This window comes from Nicotiana tabacum, chromosome 12 (genome assembly GCF_000715075.1).
Source record: "Nicotiana tabacum cultivar K326 chromosome 12, ASM71507v2, whole genome shotgun sequence".
Taxonomy (NCBI): Eukaryota; Viridiplantae; Streptophyta; class Magnoliopsida; order Solanales; family Solanaceae; genus Nicotiana; species Nicotiana tabacum.
Window position 1 is genome coordinate 128,740,646 of NC_134091.1, and position 25,040 is coordinate 128,765,685.

At 33.8% G+C, this 25,040-nt stretch overlaps 3 protein-coding genes across 4 annotated transcripts; 2 read left to right on the plus strand and 1 right to left on the minus strand.

Moving 5' to 3' along the window:
* Window positions 1-7,095: 7,095 nt before the first annotated feature.
* LOC107788730 (protein trichome birefringence-like 42) lies at window positions 7,096-11,876 on the plus strand. The gene is made up of 5 exons (XM_016610434.2): window positions 7,096-7,410; window positions 8,977-9,148; window positions 9,901-10,076; window positions 10,167-10,325; window positions 11,503-11,876. The coding sequence occupies exons 1-5, from the start codon at window positions 7,130-7,132 to the stop codon at window positions 11,792-11,794; spliced, it is 1,080 nt and encodes a 359-aa protein (XP_016465920.1). The 5' UTR covers window positions 7,096-7,129; the 3' UTR covers window positions 11,795-11,876.
* Window positions 11,877-12,974: 1,098 nt separating this feature from the next.
* On the plus strand, window positions 12,975-17,359 carry LOC107788734 (zinc finger BED domain-containing protein RICESLEEPER 1). Of its 2 annotated transcripts, none has more exons than XM_016610436.2 (4): window positions 12,975-13,240; window positions 14,635-16,664; window positions 16,766-16,831; window positions 16,922-17,359. In XM_016610436.2, exons 2-3 carry the CDS (start codon window positions 14,693-14,695, stop codon window positions 16,819-16,821), a joined length of 2,028 nt encoding a protein of 675 aa, XP_016465922.2. In that variant the 5' UTR covers window positions 12,975-13,240; window positions 14,635-14,692; the 3' UTR covers window positions 16,822-16,831; window positions 16,922-17,359. The 2 variants fall into 2 exon arrangements, with proteins under 2 accessions (XP_016465922.2, XP_016465924.2); XM_016610438.2 differs by having other exon boundaries at window positions 13,024-13,240; window positions 14,657-16,664.
* Window positions 17,360-19,685: 2,326 nt separating this feature from the next.
* LOC107788731 (trifunctional UDP-glucose 4,6-dehydratase/UDP-4-keto-6-deoxy-D-glucose 3,5-epimerase/UDP-4-keto-L-rhamnose-reductase RHM1) lies at window positions 19,686-23,721 on the minus strand. Its single transcript, XM_075227085.1, has 4 exons — window positions 23,634-23,721; window positions 23,380-23,511; window positions 20,438-22,053; window positions 19,686-20,356 (listed from the first exon to the last, which is right to left on the minus strand). The coding sequence occupies exons 3-4, from the start codon at window positions 22,038-22,040 to the stop codon at window positions 19,926-19,928; spliced, it is 2,034 nt and encodes a 677-aa protein (XP_075083186.1). The 5' UTR covers window positions 22,041-22,053; window positions 23,380-23,511; window positions 23,634-23,721; the 3' UTR covers window positions 19,686-19,925.
* Window positions 23,722-25,040: the final 1,319 nt, after the last annotated feature.

A 25,040-nucleotide genomic window follows, 5' to 3' on the forward strand; every position in this document is an offset into this window, starting at 1 on the left:
CCATATCTTGTTTCTTATATTCAAAGATTTTATAACCCTTTGTTTAAAGGTATTCCTAGAAGTACTTGTAGAGCTGATATCTTTAGGCTTTTTGGACAATATCAGACATATATCTGTTATCTGTTCGCCAGTTTTTCTTGTAGAGTTTTTCTTACTTCTGATATTGGTCGTGCTGTTAGTGGAAATGATTATTTGATTGTTACATGCCATTTGATATATGATAATTTTTGTATGCAAAAATGTATTATTGCTTTTAATATGATGAAGATCAAAGTCATACTAGTGCATTTATAAGTAATACTATCCATGAAGTTGTTATATTTTATAATCTTTTAGAAAACGTTTTGTGTATGTCATTTGATAATGCTTCTAACAACAATGCTGCTATTACAATATTAAAATTGCATCTACACCCACCACTTCCTAAAATATTTTATGTTAGGTGTGCATGTCATATTTATAATTTAATTGTAAAGAGTGGCCTTGAATTATTTAGAGATGAGATCACTTTAGTTAGAAGAGGTGTTGGTGTAATTCAAGAAAATAATAGAAGTGATAGATTAAATGCATTTAAGGAAAAATGTATACAATATGGACTAAAACTAAGACTCATGCCTGAAAAAATAGTTACTAGGTGGAATTATACTTATTTATTCTTAAGATGTTGTTATAAATATAAAATGCCTATAACTGAAGTTGCTAATTCTCATTATACTGATCCTAACCGTTTGTTAACATCTAGAACTTGGGATGTCATTGAAGATGTTGTAAAATTTTTACAAAAATTTTATGTGGCTACACTTGAGTTTTCTGGAGCTTATTATCCTACTATTGCAAATGGTTTAGTTCATATTGCTCAAATTTCTCTTGTACTCCATCGCGTCATAAATAATTGGCCGTCTTTGCTGGTATTGGCTTTTCCAATGTCATTTCAAGCCTTAGGAATAGGGCAACAACTACATAGGATATACTTATGTTGTTGAAAAAGAAATAAGGATATACTTATGTTGTTGAATCTATGCTAGATAAATTTAAGAAATATTTCTACCAATTTCTCCCTATTTACCTAATTGGTGCTATTTTAAACCCTTCTATCAAAATGATCACTTGTCGCAAATTAATCACTGCTTTATATGTTTATATGGATATTGGACCAACTGAAAACCATGATATTAAAACTTGTATTTCTGAGCTACACAAATATTTACAAACTTTATATAATTATTATGCTAACATTGTTGATGCTTCTGCTGTTGTAGATGCAAATATTCCTTCAAGTTCAGTTTTAACATCTGGGACCAGTGCTTTGGAGGATAATGATGGTGATGAAGATGATTTAATTTGGTCTACACTAGGAGAGCATCAACAAATTAGTAGCAGGAATATTGATGAACTCCAATTCTACTTGCAAAAGTCACTAGAGACCCGCACAAAGGAATTTCTACCGCTGGGTTGGTGGAGGAGCAACTCAAATCAATTTCATGTTCTTTCGGCCATGGCTCGAGACGTGCTAAATGTGCTGATTTCAACAATCGCATCAGAGAGCACATTTAGCCAAGCAAGGCATGAACTAGGAGATACCCATCATTCATTGGACAGCAACGCTTTGAATATTCTAGTGTGCTTAAGAGATTGGATAAGATCAGAACGGCGAAATCAAGGGCGTGATGAGGTAGATGAAACAGAGGACCAAGAAATTAGAGATATAATGGTTTATGGTTCCGATTCAAGCAACGCCGGAAACCAAGAACCTCATGTTGACATGGATGAACTTACAAAAATGATGCAAAACGTGTGATATACTCTTTCTTATTTTTATAATTATTGTAAACTTTTAATTTGCAAGTTCAAAAATAAAAAAATCAAAATAGAACTTGTAAATTAATTTGAAGTATTATTTATTATTGAATGAAAATATAAAACGAAAGCCTTCGGAGTTTGATTCTTAAATATTGCATGTTAGTCTTATTAAATAATTTTTTGTAGCCACTTACTTTCAAATTTCAATTTTAAAATTTTAAAGTTCAAATTTCAAATTTAAAACTTTAAACTTTAAAGTTTAAAGTTTAATTCTAAGCCTTAAAAGTTTGCAAACACTTAAGTATCAATAGCATTGAATAAGAAAAATAAAATATACTAAAAAAATAAAATAAAATAAGTAACTCGGCCTAGTCCAGACCCGTTAAGCCCGAACCCGAACGGGCCCTAATTAGACCGGAATTTCCCAACTCGTTACCAACCCATTTATCCAGCCCACTTACCAGCCCGGAACAATAACCGGACATGCTGTTTTTTTTCGTGTCCAGTCCGGACCAGCACGTCCGGTTAACACCTAAAACACAAAATCCACAGATCGCCAAGTTGAATAACCCTTTTCTTGTAAGAAGTTAAGAATGTGCCAAGTAAAACAATGGAACAAAATTGCTCACACCCAGTGTTTACACCAAACCACATCAGTTTATCATGGTTAGTCATAAAATTGAGGTAAGAATGTGTATTAATTAACTACTTATGATTTCTAAAAATAGTTGTCTCAAATTATTTGTCATTTTAGAAGTTCAAGACAAAATAAATTATATTTTTCCCATTTTACCTTAATATAATAATTTTTTTTGAAAATGGAGATAACACAAAAATAGAATAAATATTTAATGAAAAAAGATCATATCTTAAGACATAAATAAGAGTAAAATAGTCTAAAATCCTTTATAATTAATATTTCTTAAGGAGCGTGTAAAAGAGATACACGACAGATAATTTGATACGGAAGAAATATCATATTAGGTTATCACAATTAGTAATGAATTTGGAAATTTCGAGCTTCATTGCCGTTCCTCTTCAGTAGTGATAGTCATAATTAGAGAGGTTTAGAATTAGCACGAGTTTCCCTAGGTGCGACTAATCTTGTTTCAATCGAGGAAAACGAAATATGAAAAGAATAACGAAAATATACATTAAATAACTATGGTGGAGCCAAAATTTAAAATACATGAAAAAAAAAACAAGAATGTCATATCCGAGATTTAATTCAGTATCATAAAGTAATTTTTGAATCACCTTTACTGTTAAATTAGAATATATATTGAGAGAATTAACAACAATATATACAATGAAAAAGTTTCATTTTTGGCCTATATTGCGTGCATTACAATTTTCCGACTAAAGGGAATAGAGCTAAACTTAACTCTGCCGTTGATTGCTTGTGTAAATTTTATATTATTTTTCAGATTATTAATTTTACTTATTATAGATAATTATATTTATTTTTTAAAAATACTCTCTCCGTTTTAGAGCTGTTCAAAGTCGAACTGTAACCGTTAACCGAACCGAACCGTTGGATTATTGGTTTATTGATATCGGGTTATCGGGATAATGGATGGTGAACGGATTGAGATCTTATAATTAATAACTTAACAGTTTGGGGGCGGATTACTCAATATTTTTAACGGATAAACTGTTAACCCGTTAAGAATTTTTATATTTATACTTTTACTTCCTTATGCATGACAATATGTATCTTCGTTACGTAGTTGATTTCTTCTAGAGAAAGTCATGACCTCTATGAATTGTTTTTAGAAATGGGATCAACATAAGCTACCAGAGTATTATCAGAAAATAAAATTTAAAAATGCCTTCAAGTTTTCGGTTATCACTTAATAAGTTGATAGACATACTCATTTCCATTTTATTGTTTCTTTTCAATGTTATAGCAAAGATGACCCTACAATTGAAGTTTTAGCAGCAAATTTAGCCTTCACGAGTAAGCCCCACATCTTTCTAGTGGTGTTCAAGAGTTTCAGATTCTACCTATATTTTTATTCAGATAGTGAACTATGTAGATTGGCCGTTTGGTGTTCACAAGATTAGGATTGTTCAAAAAAATTTTATTTGGTTTAGCCGATAAACTGTCTGATAATCGTTAATCTGATACCAATCCGTCTGTTATCTTATTGAATGACTAGCGGATTTTATTACATTTATAATCCGATAACCGATAAGCTGAACCGTTAAGCGTAATTATCCGTCCAATCCGCCCGATAAGCACCCCTACTCCGTTCACTTTGAGATGATTTTAGCCACCAGGGAAATAATGGTAAGCCTAGGACGACGAATATAACTCAGGAGTGTCTATACAAAGGCCATCTCTTCTTCACTCAAAGAGGATTAGGTACTTGAATATTGCCTAATTGTTGGGGTCCATTTATGGTTATTGCTTCTATGAACCCTAGATGTTGTCAGAGTAAATGATCATCAACAAGGGCGTTATTACTATGAAATTCACAAATGAAGTAGTTAATGGTAGGGTTACCATTATCCTTTCCACTCTCCTCTGTCTCACTCAAGTGAATTGGTTTCAAGCGCATTCCGCCGGTGATTGAATTCTAAAGGTTCAAGGTGCACCCTCAGTATGGAGTTTTTTCTTTCTTTTATGAATGTTATAACTCCTAATTCTTTGGTAGCGGACCTCTTTGATAGTTCGACCATTATCCCCCGTCTAACTCAACTATTTGACTGTACGGCTATTGTGATGGGTCAGATAGTAAGAACTAGAAGATTCCAACTCTGGAAAGCGTAATTCTACAAGAAGACGAGATTAACCGGGATCAAAAGAAAGCTTCTTATCGAGAGAGTTTTGAACAGTAGATGTCTTTCACATCTAGGTATAACAATGAGTAATTTTTTAATTTCTAAATGGTAGTTCCAAAAAAATGCACTTCGATATCATAAATTTTTCACACCCCTTAAGAAATAATAACCGAAGTGCATAATTTATCATGATACCCATATTAATTGATGTATATTTTTAGTGGATTTGAGAATCTTATTTGAAATGAGTAATTAATATTGTAGGTATAACAAAAAAAAAATTAATTTCTTTTGATATGCTAAAAGTGATAAGTAAAAGTAAATTTTATTTTTTTAGAATATTGGACAAGTAAAATAAAGCGGAAAAAGTAATTTGTAAGAAAATTTTACAACGAAGTTTGCACTTTTCGTTATTTTATCCTATTTTTATGATGGTACTATATTAAAAGATTCTGTCGTTAATATTGAGGAACTCTTTTGGCCTTTCTGTTTTAATTCGCCGAAAGTAGTGAAACACGTGAGAAGTTTGAGAAAATTTTGTCCGAAATGTAGCACTCACTCAAAAAAGAATGTTGTACTGACATCTTTCGAAGATTGAGTGGTTTACTTTTACTAAGTGCGCTTTAGAGCCCGTTTGGCGAAGGCGCAAAAAATTACTTATTTTGAAAAATACTTTTGTTTAAAAGTATTTTTTAACAAAGTACTTTTGTAAAATAAAAGTTTGTATTTGACCAATTTATTTGAACAGTACGTTTTGCAAGCTCGTTATGTTTGGTCAATCTTTCCAAAAAATATTTTTAAGTATCAAATTATAAAAAATAACATTAAAGGTTCAATTTGTAATTAGTAATATTAAAAAATAAATTAAATTCTTATAAAAGAATTAATTAAAATATAAAACATAAAGTAAAAATATAATTAAAAATTCTAATCAATATAAAATATGTTATTCCAAAGCAATAACATTGAGTATATAGTATTACTTATTATTTACATGATAATTTAAATATATCAAAATATATTATTCAATATAAATTAATAATCTAATTTTATGAATAGGAGACAGAGAATAAAAATATGATTGAAATAAAAAAGAGAAGAAATGTATGGTAGAAATAAAAAGGAAAAGGAAAAAAAAATTAAATTAATGAAGAATAATTTGAAAAATATAAATTTAAGTAAGGTTACTTTTATCTTGAATAAATTAATTTTCTATCTCTCCTTTTACTTCTTGACAGAAGTGAGAATTTGTAGTTTCTATCGAAAATCAGAAAAAATGCTTTTAGTGCCGTTCAAAAGCACTTTTTTAAAAAGTACTTGTTTTAAAAAAAAATAATATATTTTTGACATTTAATAAGCTTGGCCAAAGAAGCTCTTAGACTGTAATCCAAAATCCCACTAATTTAATTACTAGTGACAACTGACAACTAACTAACCACACCAATCTAGACATATATTCATTAACAAACAACACATTCTTTTTCCTGTTTAATTTTCTTACACTAATCGTATAAACTTCTTTTGCATAAACAGATTATTTAAAAGACAATTATAAATAATTGTGCATAGTAATATAATTAGTTATCTGAAGAAGAAAATCAATAACTTAGAGAAGGATGTAGCTTATTACTTATGGATTCACGTGAACATATTAGCTTTTGCCTAGATTTTATATTTGTACACTCAAACCTCTCTATAACAACTTTATTTGTTAGAATATTTTTTTGGCTGCTATAGTTGAATAATGTTATAGAGAATATATATTATAACATAACATAAGAATCAGTTCCGAGAAAAATTTAGCTTTAATAATGAATCACTGTTATATAAGAATGCTGTTGTATTACAAAATCCATTAAAATATTTATAAATATTTGATAGTAAATCCAGCTTGAAGTCGCCGTAAAAGCTCATAAAAATTTCAAATTCTGAATCTATTTCTATAGATAACCTTTTATAACATGTTAAGTTATATATGTTAAAAGTATGAATTCTATTACACTATTTATGTATTTGAATTTAAGTTATATACATCGATAACTAAAGGCTTTTACATTGTCAATGTAATTTAATGTATAATAGTAGATTAATTGCCATTTTATTAGGTAATACAATGTTTATTACAAAAACTTATCTATCATTACCAAATAACTAATGAAGGGGAGCTCTGGAGCAACGATAAAGTTGTGTTCGTGTGACCTATAGGTCACGAGTTCGCGCCGTAAAATCAGCCATGAATGCTTGCATTACAGTAGACTGTCTATATCACACCTCTAGAGATGTGTCCCTTCCTCAGATCCTGCGTAAATGTGAGATACTTTGTGCATCAGACTGCCTTTTTTTTTTAACCTAATAACTGCGGCCCTTCCATGAATCTTGCGTAAATGCAGAATGCTTTGTGCATCAGACTGTCTTTTATTTTTTTTTACCTAATAATTGATGTGATTGTGTAAATATTTTTGTTTATAAAAGGTAAATCTTTTTCGTTTTTCTCATTGAGAGCTCACCATTTGTTAGCTTTTGCGTTGTAACTTCTTTCTCCATGTCTGCTAAAACAAGAACCAGCTGTAGCTGCTGGTTTTCTTGTCTGAGCTTAAACTTTATTCTTGTATTTTTTCCTCTAATAACATTATCTTATGAACACCAACAATTGACAAGCTGTAATTTGTTTGAAGGAAGCTGGATTTTTGACGACTTTTATCCACTTTATGATTCATTGCAGTGTCCATTCATAGACCCAGGTCTCAATTGCCTCAAAAATGGCAGAATCGATCAAGATTTCCTCAAGTACAGATGGCAGCCCACAGACTGTGACCTGTCCAGGTAACATCAATGGCTTCTCTTTTCCAGCTAAATTCAGTTTCACTCTGGATTACAACAATAATAATAGCATAATACATATAGGCGGAGTCAGTTCAAGCTTATGAGTTCGGGATTCTAATCGTTAAAAGTTGTTGGGTTCTAAATTAATCATTTATACATATTCAATGGATTTTATAAGACAAACACATGATTTGAATCAAAAGTTACTGGGTTCTGCCGAACCCGGTCCCGACACTCTACCTCCGCCACTATTACATACATAGTATAATCTCAGTAGTGAAATCTGTAAATGATAGTGTGTATGCATACCTTACACCTAATATGTGAAGGTACATAGGCTGTTCAGTTTCGCTGTGGATTAACAATTGTTATTCATATGTTCCAATTTTAATGCACGGATATGGAACTTGTGATTTTAAATCAGCTAGGATATTTTTGTGGCTATAATAGCATGCCATTGAGAGGTCGTTTGGTACGCGGACTAAATTATCTCAGAATTATAAATCTGTAATAAATTTATATTGTCAATCAAATAACCCTTAAGTGTACTATTTGATATTAAAGGAAAATATTGTTCAGAGGAAAAAAAAGTTTGTCTCATTATTCAAGACTCTAAAATGTAGAAACTACTTCGAATAGACTATTGGAGAAAAACATAAGCAAAGCAAGTTGTTTATCCCTTCTCAAATGAAAAATAATTTATCAAGAAAAATATTTTTCGTGTTTGGTTATTTTTGGGTTTTGCTTCGTACCAAACACATCCTAAGGTAAAATGAGAAATTTACATTTAAATTATTTACAACAACAACATACCCACTATTATCCACACCGTGGGGTATGAGTTACATTTAAATTATTTCTAAATACAAAAATATATATTTTTTTAGAAAGGATTAATAATAAAAAGATGCTACATAAAATGATCCTTAACCATAATTAATATTTAATACTAGTTGTTATCGATATTTTATGACGTCTGAGAATTGGGATATGTTAATTATCCTCTTTTTTATTTTTTATTTTTATTTTTTATGTGTTTGTATAATGCACCCTTCCTCTTCTATCAATCGTTCAGCTAAATCCTAATTTAATCAGATTTTGCTATTTAATTTAGGTTGTTTAGTATTTAAAGAGTTTTTTCACGGTCTGACTAGTATTACCTAACTGTCAATCTACTGCAATCTAATATTTTATTCTGGTATTGGAATTGATTATGCTTTGTTACATAGGTCTCCCTTGTTAAAGAAAAATTCCTATGTTTTCTAGGAGTTTTTTAGTCCGAGAGATATATATGCCAGTAAACTTTTAGTACTCTTACTTTTATTTTTTTATTTTTTTAAATATTCGATTATAATGAGCTTAAGTGCAGTAACATGGTCAGTGAGGATTCATCTGGCCAACCCCAACTTGCTTGGGAATGAGGCGTAGTGGTAATTGTTGTTATTTATGATAAAAAAGGAATTTTTTTCTGCTTCAAAATGAGTATCTATAGTTTGCCATTTCGATTACTAATTTATTATGATTGAAGACTTGTTTTAAGATGAATTATTTTGGATTAATGCATAGGTTCAATGGCGAAGATCTTCTGCAAAAATTCAGAGGCAAAAGTTTCATGTTTGTGGGTGATTCCTTGAGCAATAACCAGTGGCAATCACTAGCTTGCATGCTTCACGCTGCAGTTCCGAATTCTAATTACACATTTGACAGAACAAGAAATCGTTCCGTTCTCTCATTCCCGGTGAGTCAATTATTTGACAGGTTAAAGTTCATGACGGAAAAATCAATTGTTTCATTTTCATGTTACGATGAAAGCTTTCAAAACTTTCCTTGTGCCGAGGGTCTAGCGAAAACAACCTTTCCATCTTCTCAAGGTAGGTTAAGGCTGCGTACGCACTACCCTCCCCAGACTCCACTTGTGGGATTATATTGGGTTTGTTGTTGACGAAAGCTTTAAAAAATAAGTGTAAATTACTGCATTTTGTTGTGATTTAAATGATACAACCCCTCTTTCTCATAAAACTAGCATGTTTTCAGATCTATCGTGTTAATAGCTAATGATCATGAATCCTGCTCGGAAGCCAATTGTTAGCGTCCTACTAAGCCTCAAGACAAATGCTGGCCGCATTTGGACATGCTATTCATCTTCAACTCAGTACAAAATGCATACCAGAACTTATTATGAATGTCTAACACGAGTTGTTTACTCTGTTCATGTAACGGAAAGACTGGAATTTGGAAGTGACTCGATATGTGATTGATCCTCAATTCTGGCATGCTTGCATATTTAATGGTTATGGCTAATGCTGAAATGTTAAAATGCCATCATTCTTTGAATTCTTAGCCAATGTAGAATGGTCTGTCATGATCAAATGAAGCATCAAATTCTGACTTGATTCTATACCTATAGCATCTCCTTGTTCTGCAACTTTCTTTAACTTTTAAAATGTATCCTTCTTTTCTTTCTCATGCTCTTTTTGGTGCATTTGGAAGGAGTTTGAGTTCACAGTCACATTCTTGAAAAATGGATTTCTCGTTGACCTAGTGATCGAGGAAGCAGGCCGAGTTCTCAAGCTCGACTCTCTCAGCAGGAGCGACCAGTGGAAAGGAGTCGATTTCTTAATCTTCAACAGCTACCATTGGTGGATACATACCGGCAGCCTACAAACGTGCGCTTCTTCATCAACATAATAGAAAACCAGACTTCATTATTTCTAATTGCAAGAAAAAAAAATCACATTTTCTTGATTTTCTTGCAGATGGGACTATTTTCAAGTTGGTGACAAAATCTACAAGGAGATGGACCATATGGAAGCATACAAGATTGCTTTGACTACTTGGGCCAATTGGGTTGATTCCAACATTGATCCTGCTGTGACTAAAGTGTTTTTCCAAGGAATTTCTGCTGTTCATTATCAGTAAGTTATCAGACAGATTTTCTTCTTCCCCCCTAAACATTTTAATCTCGACGAACCATCGGTTAGAGTTACTTGCAAGTATGAACACTTATAACAGTAAAGTCACTTGACTATTTTCGTCACATTAAATTAACTGAACATTATGCACTATAACAGTGGTACTTCAACAACTACTATGCCTCAACCCTAAGCTACTTGCGGTTGGATGTAGGAACCTCGATATCATAAATGCTTTGTTTGGATCCATAATATTGCAGTACTCCCTACGCTATAATTATTTTTTGTCACATTAAGTAGCTGAACTCTACTCATTATAATAGTAAAGTCACAAAATATTAGTCCCTGTGTTTCAATTTAGATGACACACTTTTCTTATTAGTCCGTTCCAAAAAGAATGACACATTCTACAATTGGAAATAATTCAACTTTAAACTCTTCATTTTATCTATTTTACCCTTAATGAGAAACTTTTATAACTATACAAATGTCATGACCCCACAAAGCTTTTACCCCTTAAGCTCTTAAGACCACAAGTTTCAAAAGTCTTTCTTTTTATTTTTCTTAAACTCCGTGTCGAGTCAAACTAACTCATCTAAATTGAAACGGAAGGAGTACCTATTATTACAGTAAAGTCACCTTGATATGTAGGCTTTGTTGGTATAGTGCGTCTTGTTTAATAACTTAACTGCTATAGTGGATAAAGTAAGCTACTTTAATATGACAAAAAATAGTTTTGCGAGTTTATTGTTATAGTTGGTAAAATTCAGTTACATTAATGTGACCACAGATATTGTGCTTTACAGGATAAATTGAAGTTAGCTTCCGGTTAATTATGAAGGGGAGCCTTGGCGTAACTGGTAAAGTTACTGCCATATGACCAGGAGGTCACGGGCCATAGAGGCAACCTCTTGCAGAAATGCAGGGTAAAACTGCGTACAATAGACCCTTATAGTCCGGCCCTTCCTCAGACCTCGCACATAGCAGGAGCTTAGTGCATCGGGCTGCCCCTTCCGATTAACTGTCCACCTAGTCACATGCAAAAAAACACAGTAGGATCGCGTGACGCACATTAGTTCAGTGGCCATAATTGAAATTAACCTCTCCATTTAGTATGCTTACTTTGTAAAACTTAATCTAGACCAGTTAATTCAACTTGGTTACTGTTTCCTCCTTTCAGTGGCAAGGATTGGGATGAACCAATGGTGCAGGACTGCAGAGGACAAACAAAGCCAATAGAGGGGTCAAATTATCCAGGTGACAGATATCTAGGAGAGGCAGTGGTGAAGAATGTACTAAGTAACATGACAAAACCTGTCTATTTACTTGATATTACACTGCTTACACAACTGCGAAAAGATGGACATCCATCAAGATATGCCAATGGCGAAACCGATTGCAGTCACTGGTGTGTAGCTGGAGTTACAGATGCTTGGAATGAACTATTGTACACAATCTTGCTCCAGAAATAGTTTTTGAAGCTAGTGTATTCTTCTTTTCTTACCAAATCTCTCTCATATATAAATGAAAACTTATGGCTAAGGTGATTCTAAAGATCTATCGCAAACAACCTCTCTATCTTTACTAAAGTAAAGTAGGCGTAAGGTATGCGTACACAATACCCTCATACCCTACTTGTAGAATACGCTAGGTAGGGGAAAGGTTTGTTATTGTTGTTGTTGTTGTTGTTATGGCAAGGTGGCTTCCCTCTCCTGTATAAGAAGATTTTATCTTTTTTGAGTAGTGCAGAGATATACTTCTATAAAGAGTGTCATCTGACGCTCCTTCGCCAAAAACATTCATTAAATACGTGTAAATAATATTTAAAGAAAAACAACATGCACACGTTTGTAGAAGATAGCACCATGAGAAATATTGTACAATAATCATCAATTTAGGATAAGAAGTAAAACTACAGAACTTCTCCGGTTCCATATTCGAACCCATATATAGGTTGAGTTGTGATAATAGGTCTACACAATTTGCGCAAAATCACACCATTATTGAAAGTACAGAGGGGGAGGGATGAATTGTAGTCCTTTTTAATTTTATGCTTTTCTAGTCTGATTATTTTACCAATCTAGTCAACTGAACCTTAGATAAATGTGCAAAATTTAAAGTGCAAAAAAATAATAATGACACAACGATATTTTTATACTAGTCGATTCAATGTAAATCTTAATCTAATCCCCTTGGGTTGTAAGAGGGCGCTCTCCGTAAGCTCCTTGTTGTTTTGAGTACATAATTTGTTGACGAGTTTGTTACGCACATATTAATTATCAATTGATTTCAATATTTTTTTAACTCTTGATTTGTTTGATTGTAACTTATAATTTAACACTAAATAAGGTCACACTTTAATTTTTTTTCATTTTAATATTTTATTGAACTTTTCAATTCAAGTTCCACAATATTCTATTATTTTAAAATCTTCATGTGATTTACTAAAAGAAAAAACTTTCTAATTTTTAAACTCTAGTTTTGAAGAATTATTATTCGTAGTAATCTTCTAATACTAATATTAGGTTAACCAAATCGTAGTCAAGAATTACTATCAAGTTACAAGACTAATATTTGTTATAGCAATAAAATCCAGAAATTTAATGAAAAATATCTCAAAAATAAAAATAAGCAGAGAAGATCTATTTTACCTAAACACACCTACCCTTAAACCAACCTGACCCGACCCAAATTTCTGCTCACTCTCAAAACGGACTTCACAAATGTGTGAACCACCCAAATCCCAAATCACGCAACCGGGCCATTCTTACCGGATCTTCCCGGTTCCCGGTCTCAACATCCGGTTCGTATTCTCTTCTCCGTTCTAATCCAATCCAAACCCTAACCCTGTTTTCTATCGGATCTTCTGATCGGATCTCTCTCTGAACAACGTCAACGAAAAGCTCTCCACTTTATAGGTTCGCATTTCAACCCGAATCCGTCTCAAGTAAATCAATTTGAGCTCAATTTGAAAATCTCGTTTAATTTTCACTCTTCACAAAAAATAGATTTTTTGTGCATTTTTTACTGGGGCCGAATAAGTGGAATGGATGTAGAGGATTTTTATAGCCGATCCCAATTAGTTTGGGATTGAGGTGTAGGTGATTTACTGTATTAATTCGATTGACTTTTTAGGCAAAGTTGGGTTTTTAATGTCTTATTGTGTGGCTTTGTGCTTATTTAAATTGGTTTTTACAATTTTTTTTTAAAATTTGATTTGATTGGGAATTTGGATCATTTGGATGTTGTAAATGGCTCTAGTTATGAACTTAAATATGTGAGTATATGCATATACTTTGGTCAGTATAAAGTCACTGCTGCGAGTATCGTGGATCAACATTGTTGTGAATTTTGTGAACAATGTACGGTCCAGAGGCGGATCCAAGATTTAAACTTGATTGGTTCAACCTTTATTATGTCCTGACCACTGAATCCATTGCACCTTTAGATTTAGTGGTTCAGAACTTAATATTTGTTGAATTTTAGTGATTTTTTATATTATCTATGCTCTGGGTAAAAAGAAATTGGTTCAGCTGAACCCGTTGAGTCTATGTTGCAAGCCCCTACCGATGCTCTTTAGGGGAATGCCACTTCTATCAGACCCGTTTTCAGCCCAATAAACATGAGATTTCTTTTTTTTTTTTCCTCTTTTTTTCTTCTCGTCTTTGGCTTCTTTATATTAGAGCTTAGGCTGCAAAAGAACTTGCATATTTAGTGCTTTTGACTTCATGAGTTGTTTGTGCGTGGGTTATGGATACTTGAACTGTACAATCGGTGCTTCGGTGTCAATCAAGTATATCCTTCTTTGGCGCTTGTATAGGATACTTACCATTATTTTGCTCTCAATATTTTTTGTTTCATTATGAAAACGAATGTTCCTTCCAAAAGATATGAGTTATTATATCCACGCACAAGAAAAAGATCATAATCAGATAAATTGAGAGAGAGAGAGAGAGCATAAATCAGATAGACAAACTGACTCCAGTTGAAAGAGTTGTGATGAGTATTAGGCTGGTTGTCTTTTTCAAGATTGAGTACATAACATTTAAAGTAATGTCTTTTTTTTTTTTAATAACAAGATGAAGATCTACAGCATGTCTACAATGATTAGGATAGTATTATGAGGCTCAAAATTTGAGTTTACATCTTTTTCCTTTCTTCATATGCTGGATTTGGTTAATGATTTTGAAGTACAAACCTTTTTGACTTCCTTAAAGTTCTGCCATTGCATTTTACTTGGTTGCTGTTGTTCTGATAAAACAAAAAAGATCCTGATCAGAAACTTGGTTACTGTTATTTTGTCATTTAACAGCGTTTAGACCAAACCATTTCAGTGAAAACAGATTGGTTAATTTAGCTTCATCCATGCCATGGAAATTCCAGTTGAGACCCCAGCAAAGAAACCAAAGAGGTTGACATCCGTTGTGTGGAACCATTTTGAAAGAGTTAGAAAGGCAGATATCTGTTATGCTGTTTGTGTACATTGTAAAAAGAAGCTTAGTGGATCGAGTAACAGTGGAACAACTCATCTGAGGAATCATTTGTTGCGGTGTCTAAAAAGATCCAACTATGATGTTTCCCAAATACTTGCAGCAAAGAGAAAGAGAAAAGAAACTACTGTTGCAGTTGTCACTTATGAAGAAGGGCAAAGGAAAGAAGAAACCGTTAACCCTGTGACCTTTAAGTTTGATCAAGAAGTAAAGAAAGAGGAAGCTACCATGCCTATCAACCTTGGCAGTGTTAGATTTGATCAAGAGCGGAGCCGTCTGGATCTTGCCCGTATGATTATGGTACATGGTTATCCTTTAGCCATGGTTGACCATGTTGGATTCAAAATATTTGTCAAGAACTTACAGCCATTATTTGAGACTTTGACTAACAGTGCTGTTGAACTTGACTGTATGACAATTTATGCAAAAGAGAAACAGAAGGTGTATGAGGCGATCCATAACTTGCATGGAAGAATTACTCTCTCTGCTGATATCTGGACTTCATCTGAAAATGCACGGTATCTGTGTTTAACTGCTTTTTACATTGATGAAGACTGGAAACTGCAGAAGAAAATGCTGAATTTCATAACACTGGATCCTTCTCACACAGATGACATACTTTCAGAAGTTGTTATAAAAAGTTTGACAGACTGGGCCATTGATCGTAAGTTGTTTTCTATGACTTTCGATCATTGTACGGGCTATGATGAGATGATTTTTAGAATCAAGGACTGGCTTTCTCAAAACAGGCCTCTTTTAAAGAATGGTGAATTGTTTGACGTCCGTTGTGCAGTGCAGCTACTGAAATCAATCGTTTTTGATGTCATGGAAGCACTTCGAGATGTGATCCACAAGGTTCGAGAAAGCATAAGGCATGTTAAGAGTTCACAATTAGCCCTAGGAAAATTCAATGAGATTGCTCAGCAAGTTGCGATTAGTGGTGAAAGGCCTTTGATTCTTGACTGTGGACAGCAGTGGAGTTCAACATACTTGATGCTTGAAGCTGCCTTAGATTATAGGGGAGCCTTCTGTCTACTAGAAGAGCACGACCCTTCCTACACTTTCGCTTTGTCTGAAATAGAGTGGGATCATGCTAGTGCTATTGCGGGCTATATAAAACTTTTTGTTGAAGTTACTAATGTTTTCACGGCAAATAAATGTTCAACTGCGAATCTATATTTCCCTGAAATATGTGATATTCACATCCAGTTGATTGATTGGTGTAAAAATCCTGATAATTTTCTTAGCGATATAGCGCTGAAGATGAAAGAAAAGTTTGATAAGTATTGGAGTAAGTGCAGTTTGACTTTGGCGATAGCAGCAATATTGGACCCCAGGTTCAAGATGAAGTTGGTGGAGTATTACTATCCTCAGATTTATGGTTCTGATGCCTCAAATCAGATAAAAGAAATATCTGATGCTATAAGGGAGCTTTCAAATGAGTATGCTATGGGCTCATCTTCGCTTGATCCAGATACAGCTGGTACTTCTGGCAGCTTAACCAGTATCTCTAGTGGTACAAGGGACAGACTTAGGGGTTTTGACAAATTTCTCCATGAAACTTCACAAAACCACAACATAACGTCAAATCTTGAGAAATACTTGGAAGAGCCGGTCTTTCCACGCAATTATGATTTCAGCATATTGAATTGGTGGAAAGTTCACACACCAAGGTACCCTACATTATCAATGATGGCACGTGATATCTTGGGAGTTCCTGCATCCACTCTTGGGCCAGAGGTGGCATTCAATAACAGAGGCAAGGTGCTTGACCAAGATCGCAGTTCACTGAATCCAGCTGCTAGAGAAGCCTTGGTTTGTGGTCAGGACTGGTTGCGCGTGGAAACTGAAGGTAGTTTCATCTGATTTACATTTTCTTCTGCCTATCGTTTTAGGTGCTAATATTCTTATGCTTTATTTTTAAATTGTTAATGGATGGTTGTACTTTACCAGAAACCAACTCACCTCACATCTATACTGCTGTGCCACTTTCTATGGAATCAAAGTAGGGCATGTGTGGTATGTTTCCTTATCTTCGCAAATTGTTTCCTATTCCAAGCCTTTCTTGTGTGTGTCGATCTTCTAATTTAGAGTTTATCCCTTTGCAAGGTTTGGTGATTGGAGGATAGTTCAATCAGGACACAAGTGTTTGATTTCTTTTGATGACTTTAAACTTAATATCCAATTTAGTGCATATTGAGTAGATCTTCTTAAATATGATTGTATTGCTTTAAGATCAACTTCTTTCGATTTTCTTGCCTTTTCTTCAATTGTAAATCAAGATGTGTTATTCCGCCTTGGGGGTTTTCCCCTGCATAAACTGGAACTTTCACAAGTTATCTTAGGAGAGGAGTGTCGAGGGAAGATCAAGTTCAGATGGGAAGAAATTGACCTGTCCCTTTTAATAAGTTTTAGGCAAGTAAGAAAATTAATTGTTATTTGGTATGAAGGGTCAAAGGGACTTCAATATTCCATGTAAAGATGGTTTATTCGCGCTCCAATTCCAGGCATTAAAAATGAAGAATTACTTTACTGGTTTCTATACAATTAGCTGCATTTGTCTTCTTATTGGTTTGTTGGTCTTAGTACAAGTTTGCTGATTGTCAATTCAAGTTCGGCTACAAGTAAATACAAGTAAAGATTTACTTGTAGCTTTGTGTCACTGTCTTAAAAGTTATCTGTTATGCTTTCAATCTAAAATCTCAACCATTCTATGCAGTGAAATTCTAAAATAGCTTAATTTTCAAGTGGTAATTGAAAAATAGCCACAGTTTCGGAAGTAATCGAAATTTAGCCACTTTTAATGTAAAGATAAATCTGAATGAAAACACTGTTCAAAATCTGAAAAATATTCTAGCATAATATACTGGACTTCCAGCATAATATACTGGGCCATCATAATATGCTGGAAGTTCATACACATGTGCTCCAATCTCCAGTATATTATGCTGGAACTTTCCGTGTGTTGGAGTTCCAGCATAGTATGTTGGAAGTTCATACACAGGTGCACCAATCTCCAGTATATTATGCTGGAATTTTTCGTGTTGCAGCAAAATAGTGGCTATTTTTTAATGACTTTGCAAACGTTGGTTATTTTTTAATTACCGGTCCGAAAATTGGCCAGACCGTGCTATTTTCATATATATCTTGGGTACAAGAAAACGATAAAAGAAACTTCTAAAAACTTAATAACCTTTGACATTTTTGCAAATAGATTCAACTTGATATCACTCAAACTGAGTAGAGATAATTGTGTTTCCTATTTCCTTTTAATTTTTATATATTCAATGAAATACTTTTTATTAGGACCACAAACTGCCTCGGCCCAACCTCGGTCAAGTCTCACGAGCCACAGGCGTACATGAGCCATGCTAAAAAGCCTCATTCTTAAATAGGCTAAAAGAATCTTAACTCAACCCAGTCTAGCCCAGCGGCTAAACCCATATTGACGGCTTTATCCAACACAATATACTAGAGTTTCACTAATAAAAGCTTATGGAAATTTTATCTAAATTTTATTTCTATATTAAGGAGTAGCTAAATGTTGGTTCGTTTTGAGATGATGGCTAACTTTTTATTAGCGGTATAAAAAGTAGTTATTTGTTTGCATTAGGGTAGACTGTCTACATCACACCCTTGGGAGTGCGGCCCTTCCCGTACCCTTGTAGAACACGGAATACTTTGTGCACTGAGCTGTCATTTATAAATAGTGGCTATTTGCCCTATCTTTTACCTAGGATCCTTTGAAATTATGGGTCCAAAAAATGGTTATAATATTTCGTAGGATTTTTACATATATATATATTTATAGTACAAGTTAAAAAAGGTGTTCAATTAAACTCATATTCAAATCTATAGCCTATAAGTTCGCTCGTGGTTATAACTAGGGTGTCAATGGTTCGGTTCAGCCGACTATTTTATAAAATTTGTACCATACTAATTTTTCGGTTGTATAACCAAAATTAGACTTTTCGAAACCGTCCCAATCATGTTGGTTTCTCTTCGGTATCGGTACGGTTCGGTTAGTTTTCGGTATTTTTTTAAATATCATGTAAAATTCACCAATAGAAGTAGAATGCAATAGCATATGTTCTTTTGTAGGACTTAGCAAAACTCTCCAGACATTTTTACTGTTTAAAGGGTGATGAATTAAAAAAAATGAAAGATGGCTACAGTATAGATCCATTAACTATTCTACAACAACGTAAAAGAAACCAAGCAAAGGTAAAAAAATATATTAATCACACGAGTGGAAAGATATTAACCAAGTTGAGACTCAAGAATAAAGTATATAGAAGATTAAATATTCAAAAAGATAAATCTAAATTATATGAAAGGAAACATATTCAATACATTGTAGTTTGCTACTCATAATTACTAGAATACTTTGTATCTTACTAATGAAGATACTTGAAATAACTTAGTTTAAGTAGAAGTAGCATAATAGGTTTCAGGAATTATTATTTTGAGTTTAATTACTTGTTGGCTTAGCAACAGTTTTCATAATTTCAAGACCCAAAGAAAAATTTAATACATTATTATTTTTAAACTTACTATATAAATATATTTTTCACATGAAAAATTTATTCGGTACGGTTCGATATTTTTTCATAAAATAAAAAACCTACCTTAATTATCGGTGCGGTTATAGATTTATATAAAAACCTACAATTTCTTTTAAAGAAACCTAAAAATCGGTTCATTACGGTACGGTTCGATTTTCGAATATCCATTGACACCCCTAGTTATAACCTAGCACTCCTTGACTATTCAAGATTTGGACTCAGTAAACCTTTAGTTCTACTTCATTTTACTGCCGCTAAATGCAAGTACAAAGCAATAAATCAATCACTTGCGAAAAGGAAAAAAATGATTGAGCTAGAAAAAGTTCAAAATTCCATATATCAGATTTAACGACAGATACAGGGAGCAGCCTATCCAAATCTTTCACATACAAAACACAAATATTATGAATTCATACAAAAAAAAACAAGGAATAACGACCGAGGAAACTCTAGTCACTAACAATAATCTAAAACAAAAGAGAATTCTGGGTGCCAAAAATGAATAATGGCTGAAATAGCATACAAAATCCTTGAGATCAACAACTTCTTTATGCAGAGGTTTTCTTGTTTGGTTCAAATACATACTTGATCAGCGACTCTTTGATCGGTAGCAGCTCAGGGAACTCTTTCTTCAACTTTGATGCATCCATCTCGTTGTTACTGCGAGCTGCAACAATTACCTTGGCCTGCTCTTCCAATGTGAAGTTGGCCCAAGTAAATGCTGGATCGATATATTTCTTGTACATTTCCAAGATCTCATTATGGCTCACAACACCGGGGTTTGTGAAATTCCATATGCCCGTGAGGTTACGCTTTGCCATCTCAATTGAAATCGGAAGAAGCTCGTCTAGTATGGTCATACTGTTAGGAATATTGACCACCTTATTGTAGCGGCTAATCTTGGTAATGAAGTTGCGAGGGTTGTTGAGATCTGAAGATATTGGCATGCGAACTCTGAGTGTGCAAACGTTGTCATATTCTTTCATCCAGTGAAATCAGTAGAAGGAAAAAAAGGAAAAACATATTAAGGTCTAATTCAGAAAAATGATGCTGTATTTGCGTTTCAGAGTCGTAAGGAGTGCTCTTACCATGGCCTTGGTCTTTGAATAGAAAGAACCAGCGAAATTGGGCGTATCTTCCTCCTTGAACCCAATACCGGAACCCTCTGGGTGCTTAGCATCATACTCGAATATGCAACCAGTGGCGAAATTCATCATCAGGAGACCGTGCTCTCTGCAAACATCTGCCAAGTTAAGAGTACCAGCAACATTTGTACGAATTGTTTCTGGTTTATGACTCTCACACCAATCAACATTGGGTCTACCAGTAACACCAGCAGCATTGAATACATGTGTCGGCTTGACAGCATTAATGTCTGCCAAAAGCTTTGAACGATCCTCCAAACGTCCCTTGCCATATTCATAAGGAATCCCCTGTTTCTCACATAATTTCCCTAGCAAACCGCCAATCCACCCAGTCCTACCATAGATCAAAAACTTAAAAGGGGATTTCTGAGGCACGTCGCTGCTCTTTGGAGCTGGGGCTACCGTTTTGGTTTCATTGGACTTTGCTGAGAATTCAGAAGATCCTGAATCATATTTTTCGGCTCCATCCAAATGTCTTTCTATTCCACCGGGCATCATCAGCATTCTAGGATGAGGAAGCAATGCTCCAGAGACATCCCCCCACCAATCGGGGTTTTTGGTATACCATTCAATAGTCTTTTTCAGACCCTCTTCCCACAAGGTCCTCTCTGACCAACCCAACTCTTTCAACTTCTGATCATCCAGAAAGTACCTCTGGTCGTTAAATGGCCTGTTCTCGACAAACTCAATGCTTTTGTCTGGATCCATGTTAAAGAGTTTGCATATATCTTTGGCAACATCGATCACTCTTCTCTCTTTTGTAGTTCCAATGTTATAAACATGACCGACCTCCCCTTTGTGTAGAATGACTTCAAAAGCCTCAGCAACATCCTCACAGTAAAGATAACTACGAACGTTACAACCATCTCCATGGATAGGAAGAGTCTTCCCCCTCATGGCTAAAAGTATAAATTTCGGGATTAGTTTCTCGGGGAATTGGTTAGGACCATATACATTGTTCCCCCTAGTGGTTATAACAGGTAAACCGTATGATCTACCGTAAGCCATAACAAGCATTTCAGCCCCAGCTTTTGTGGCCGAATATGGGTTAGTGGGAAGGAGTTGTGAGGCTTCGTGGTTTCCGACAACAGCATCCTCATCAGTCTCACCATAAACCTCATCTGTACTGACATGAATAAACCTTCTGATCTGACCAGTAACTTTGCAGGCCTCTAATAGTACGTGGGTACCGTAGATGTTGTTCTTAGTGAACTCAAAGCTATTACCGAAAGAGTTATCAACGTGGGTTTGAGCCGCAAAGTGCATTATAGTGTCAATGGACTCAGTGATGAGAAGGTAGTTAACAAGATCTGCACTGGCAATATCCCCCTTAACAAACTTGAAATTAGGGGAAGGACGGGAAGGAATAAGGTTCTTCAAGTTTGAACAATAATCAAGTTTGTCAAGCACAACGATCTTGTAGTCAGGGTAGCTCCGGACAAGCCTGTTGGCTACATGACATGCAATAAAACCGGCAGCTCCAGTAATGAGTATATTCTTAGGGGTGTATGTCGACATTTCGTTGCAGCTTCTACAAATGACAAATTCCAAATCAATGTTAAGATTTTATAGTAAACTCATATCAAGTAGTGAAAAGACTCATTTCATCAGATTGGACAACAGCAGACCTATTCTCAAAAAGAAAAACATAAAAACTGCTTCTTTAAGTCAACATTTGTGTAACAGCACAAAACACTGCAAAATGTCTGAGTCAACATCTATAAACTAACAAAAGCATTTCACAATCAACTCCTCGACGTCGGGGACAAAATCAACCTGCTTTCGCCAAGTCATTGAAAAGATTCCATCCTTCATTATTTGTACCTTCTTTTAAGGTGTGCATGGGACAAAAAGAAAGATATACCCAGCACAGGAAAAACAAAAAGATATCTCCTTTAACTAATCAATCAACTACCCCTCAGTCCAATGCTGGGTGGCCATTATGAATCCTCTATATATTCTACTCTATATTGTGCTCATTTTATTCAAAAAATCATCTTTTAAAAAAAATCGGGTTCTCCAAATCTAGAGATTCTCTAAATCTATCAACTACTCCTCAATCCAGTACTAATCAAGCCCGTAATATGAATTATCTATATATTCTACTCTATTCATGCTCATTTCCCAAATTAGTCTTTTAAGGCAAATCGGGGTTCTTCAAAACTAGAGATTCTCTAAATCTTAATCACTCGATCTCGATGAATTATTACTATATATATACTATACTATACTATGCACTAAGTATTAGTGCATTAGCTAATATTATATCGAATATAGCTTTTATATATATATATATATATATATATATATATATATATATATATATATATCAAATTTCAATAAATACTACGTCTTGAACCCAATGAGTAATGAGTTCAATGGTAAGAATATAAAGATTGAACCCATCAAATTAAAATTCTGGATGCGCCTCGGTAAACAAGCTCCAAGTTGAAAATGAAACAAAAAGATCAACCCCGGATCATAAGATCCGACATGATTGGTAAACTTTCACAACAATAATGAGCAATTCAAATGCTTATCTCTATTAGATCTGAATGGATTGAGCAATGCTAAATTAAAAATGGATCAAAAAGTATCAAATCATAAACAGATCCAACCCATATACATATGTTATTTTAGTTATATGACCATTTTCACGGGAGATCAGTAAAATACAATACAACAATATAACAGGAGATCATTTTCTTCTATTAAAATTGTAATGATTTATCGAAGATCATTTATTCGACCGGTTCAAATTCCGATCAGGAATAAATTAAATTGGTAATTGTTGTAATAAATTTATAAAATAGAAATTAAAGCATGCAAAAATATTAGAGAAATTGGTGAAACTTACCAGTTCAAATTCAGATCAGGATCCACCCCAAATGAGGGGAAAAAAGAACTACGTCGTGTGCTTCGGTTTTAGAAAGAGAGATTTGAGATTCAGACAAGAAAGGCTGTACTCAAGCTGCTATTTATAGATTCACTGTACAAAGAAAATTTAAAAAATGTTTCCTTTTCAGATTTCAGCCAAAGAATAAAACAGAGGGGGGGAGTAAAAATTATGAAAGAGGGAACGGTAAATGGTAAAACGGGAAGGAAAATTACGTCACACGGGTAATTTCTCGGCTTCTCTTTGCTGCTGAGAAATAGGGAAAGATTGATGGATGGGTTTCATTCATTCCATATTTACCAACTACCGCTCAATGGGTCCCACTCATATAAAGCAAATGAAAATTGGAGTGCTTAAAAATGCCAGCTCGGAGCACAAAACATCTAATGTTCACGAAGAGTTTGGGGTCGCACTCCCAAAGTATGTGTTGATAGTCTATCCTAATAAAAGTATTAGTGATTGCTTTCACAACTTGAAACAGTGACTTATACGTCACACCGAGATAACTTTACCGTTACTCTAAAACTTCCCTTCAAAAATTAGAGTGTATGCTCTGTGAAAATATATTTTATCCGGTGTTTACACTAAATTAATAGACCTATCATATGTGTTTACACATAAATTTTTATTATTTAATCATGGTTAGTAATATATATTCTCACCTCGTTAAATTAAACCACGGTAAGTTAGCATGTTTTGGTGCAAACATCGGAACAAAAAGCAAAGATAAATGTTTATCGTAATTTTGTCTTATTCATAATGGCGACATTCGGGCAAGGTTTCATACCTAGGGTGTATATATATTCAGGGGCGGATCTATGTAGTTGATTTGGGGTGTCACGTCATCCAATTACTCGGATAAATTTTTATATATGTATTGATATTTTAATTGAAAATATTAGATATATAATACTTGGCACCCGAAGTGTAAAATTGACTCCAGGTACCATGGCTAAATTACTGATTAATAATATGTTACTTTCCATCGATATAAATATTAAATAATTATCTATCAAAGCTAGACAAATGAAAAGAAATTATCTAATTTTCCCACCGCTTCCGTTGGGGTATAACTCTTATCTCCTTGGTCAAATTCTACTCTATTAACTAGTGAGTCACACCCTAAGAGGTCATTTGATTTAGAGATAAGTTATGCAATGATAATTAGTGCAGAGATTAATAATGTAAATATTATAATGCACGTAACAAAAAAGATTTAGTGCAGGTATTAGTTTTTGTTGAATGGTTATTTGCTATATTACAAATTTATATATAATTATATATAACTTAAAATTCTGCTTTTAAACAACACAAAAGTTTGTTTAATTTTTTGAGGGTTACTTCTGTTATCTTTATATTTTTAATCCATGTATTACTAATAGTTGCATTTTTATTCTATATTTTTCTGCAGAAAATAAACACATAAATTCTCCCATAACTTATGTATATAGCAGCCAAACTATTATAAATCAATGCTGAACTTATGCCGGAGAAAAATATTCACATCCGCTGCATTTGTTAGTTTCTGAAATTATGCTCCATATCAGTTTCATTACATTGACTAATTATTTCTTCTTTCATTTTGTATGGAAACATTATTAGCATTTGAGAAATCGAACTGA

Excerpts from the sequence above, each read along its gene's own strand:
- LOC107788730 (XM_016610434.2), top strand. The coding sequence starts at position 7,130 with ATGTCTGCTAAAACAAGAACCAGCTGTAGCTGCTGGTTTTCTTGTCTG. Across the intron at positions 7,411-8,976 it reads ACAGACTGTGACCTGTCCAG|GTTCAATGGCGAAGATCTTC; the intron begins GTAACATCAATG and ends ATTAATGCATAG. Across the intron at positions 10,326-11,502 it reads ATTTCTGCTGTTCATTATCA|TGGCAAGGATTGGGATGAAC; the intron begins GTAAGTTATCAG and ends TCCTCCTTTCAG.
- LOC107788734 (XM_016610436.2), top strand. The coding sequence starts at position 14,693 with ATGGAAATTCCAGTTGAGACCCCAGCAAAGAAACCAAAGAGGTTGACA. Across the intron at positions 16,665-16,765 it reads GTTGCGCGTGGAAACTGAAG|AAACCAACTCACCTCACATC; the intron begins GTAGTTTCATCT and ends GTACTTTACCAG.
- LOC107788731 (XM_075227085.1), bottom strand. The coding sequence starts at position 22,040 with ATGTCGACATACACCCCTAAGAATATACTCATTACTGGAGCTGCCGGT. Across the intron at positions 20,357-20,437 it reads ACTCCTTACGACTCTGAAAC|AATATGACAACGTTTGCACA; the intron begins GCAAATACAGCA and ends ACTGGATGAAAG.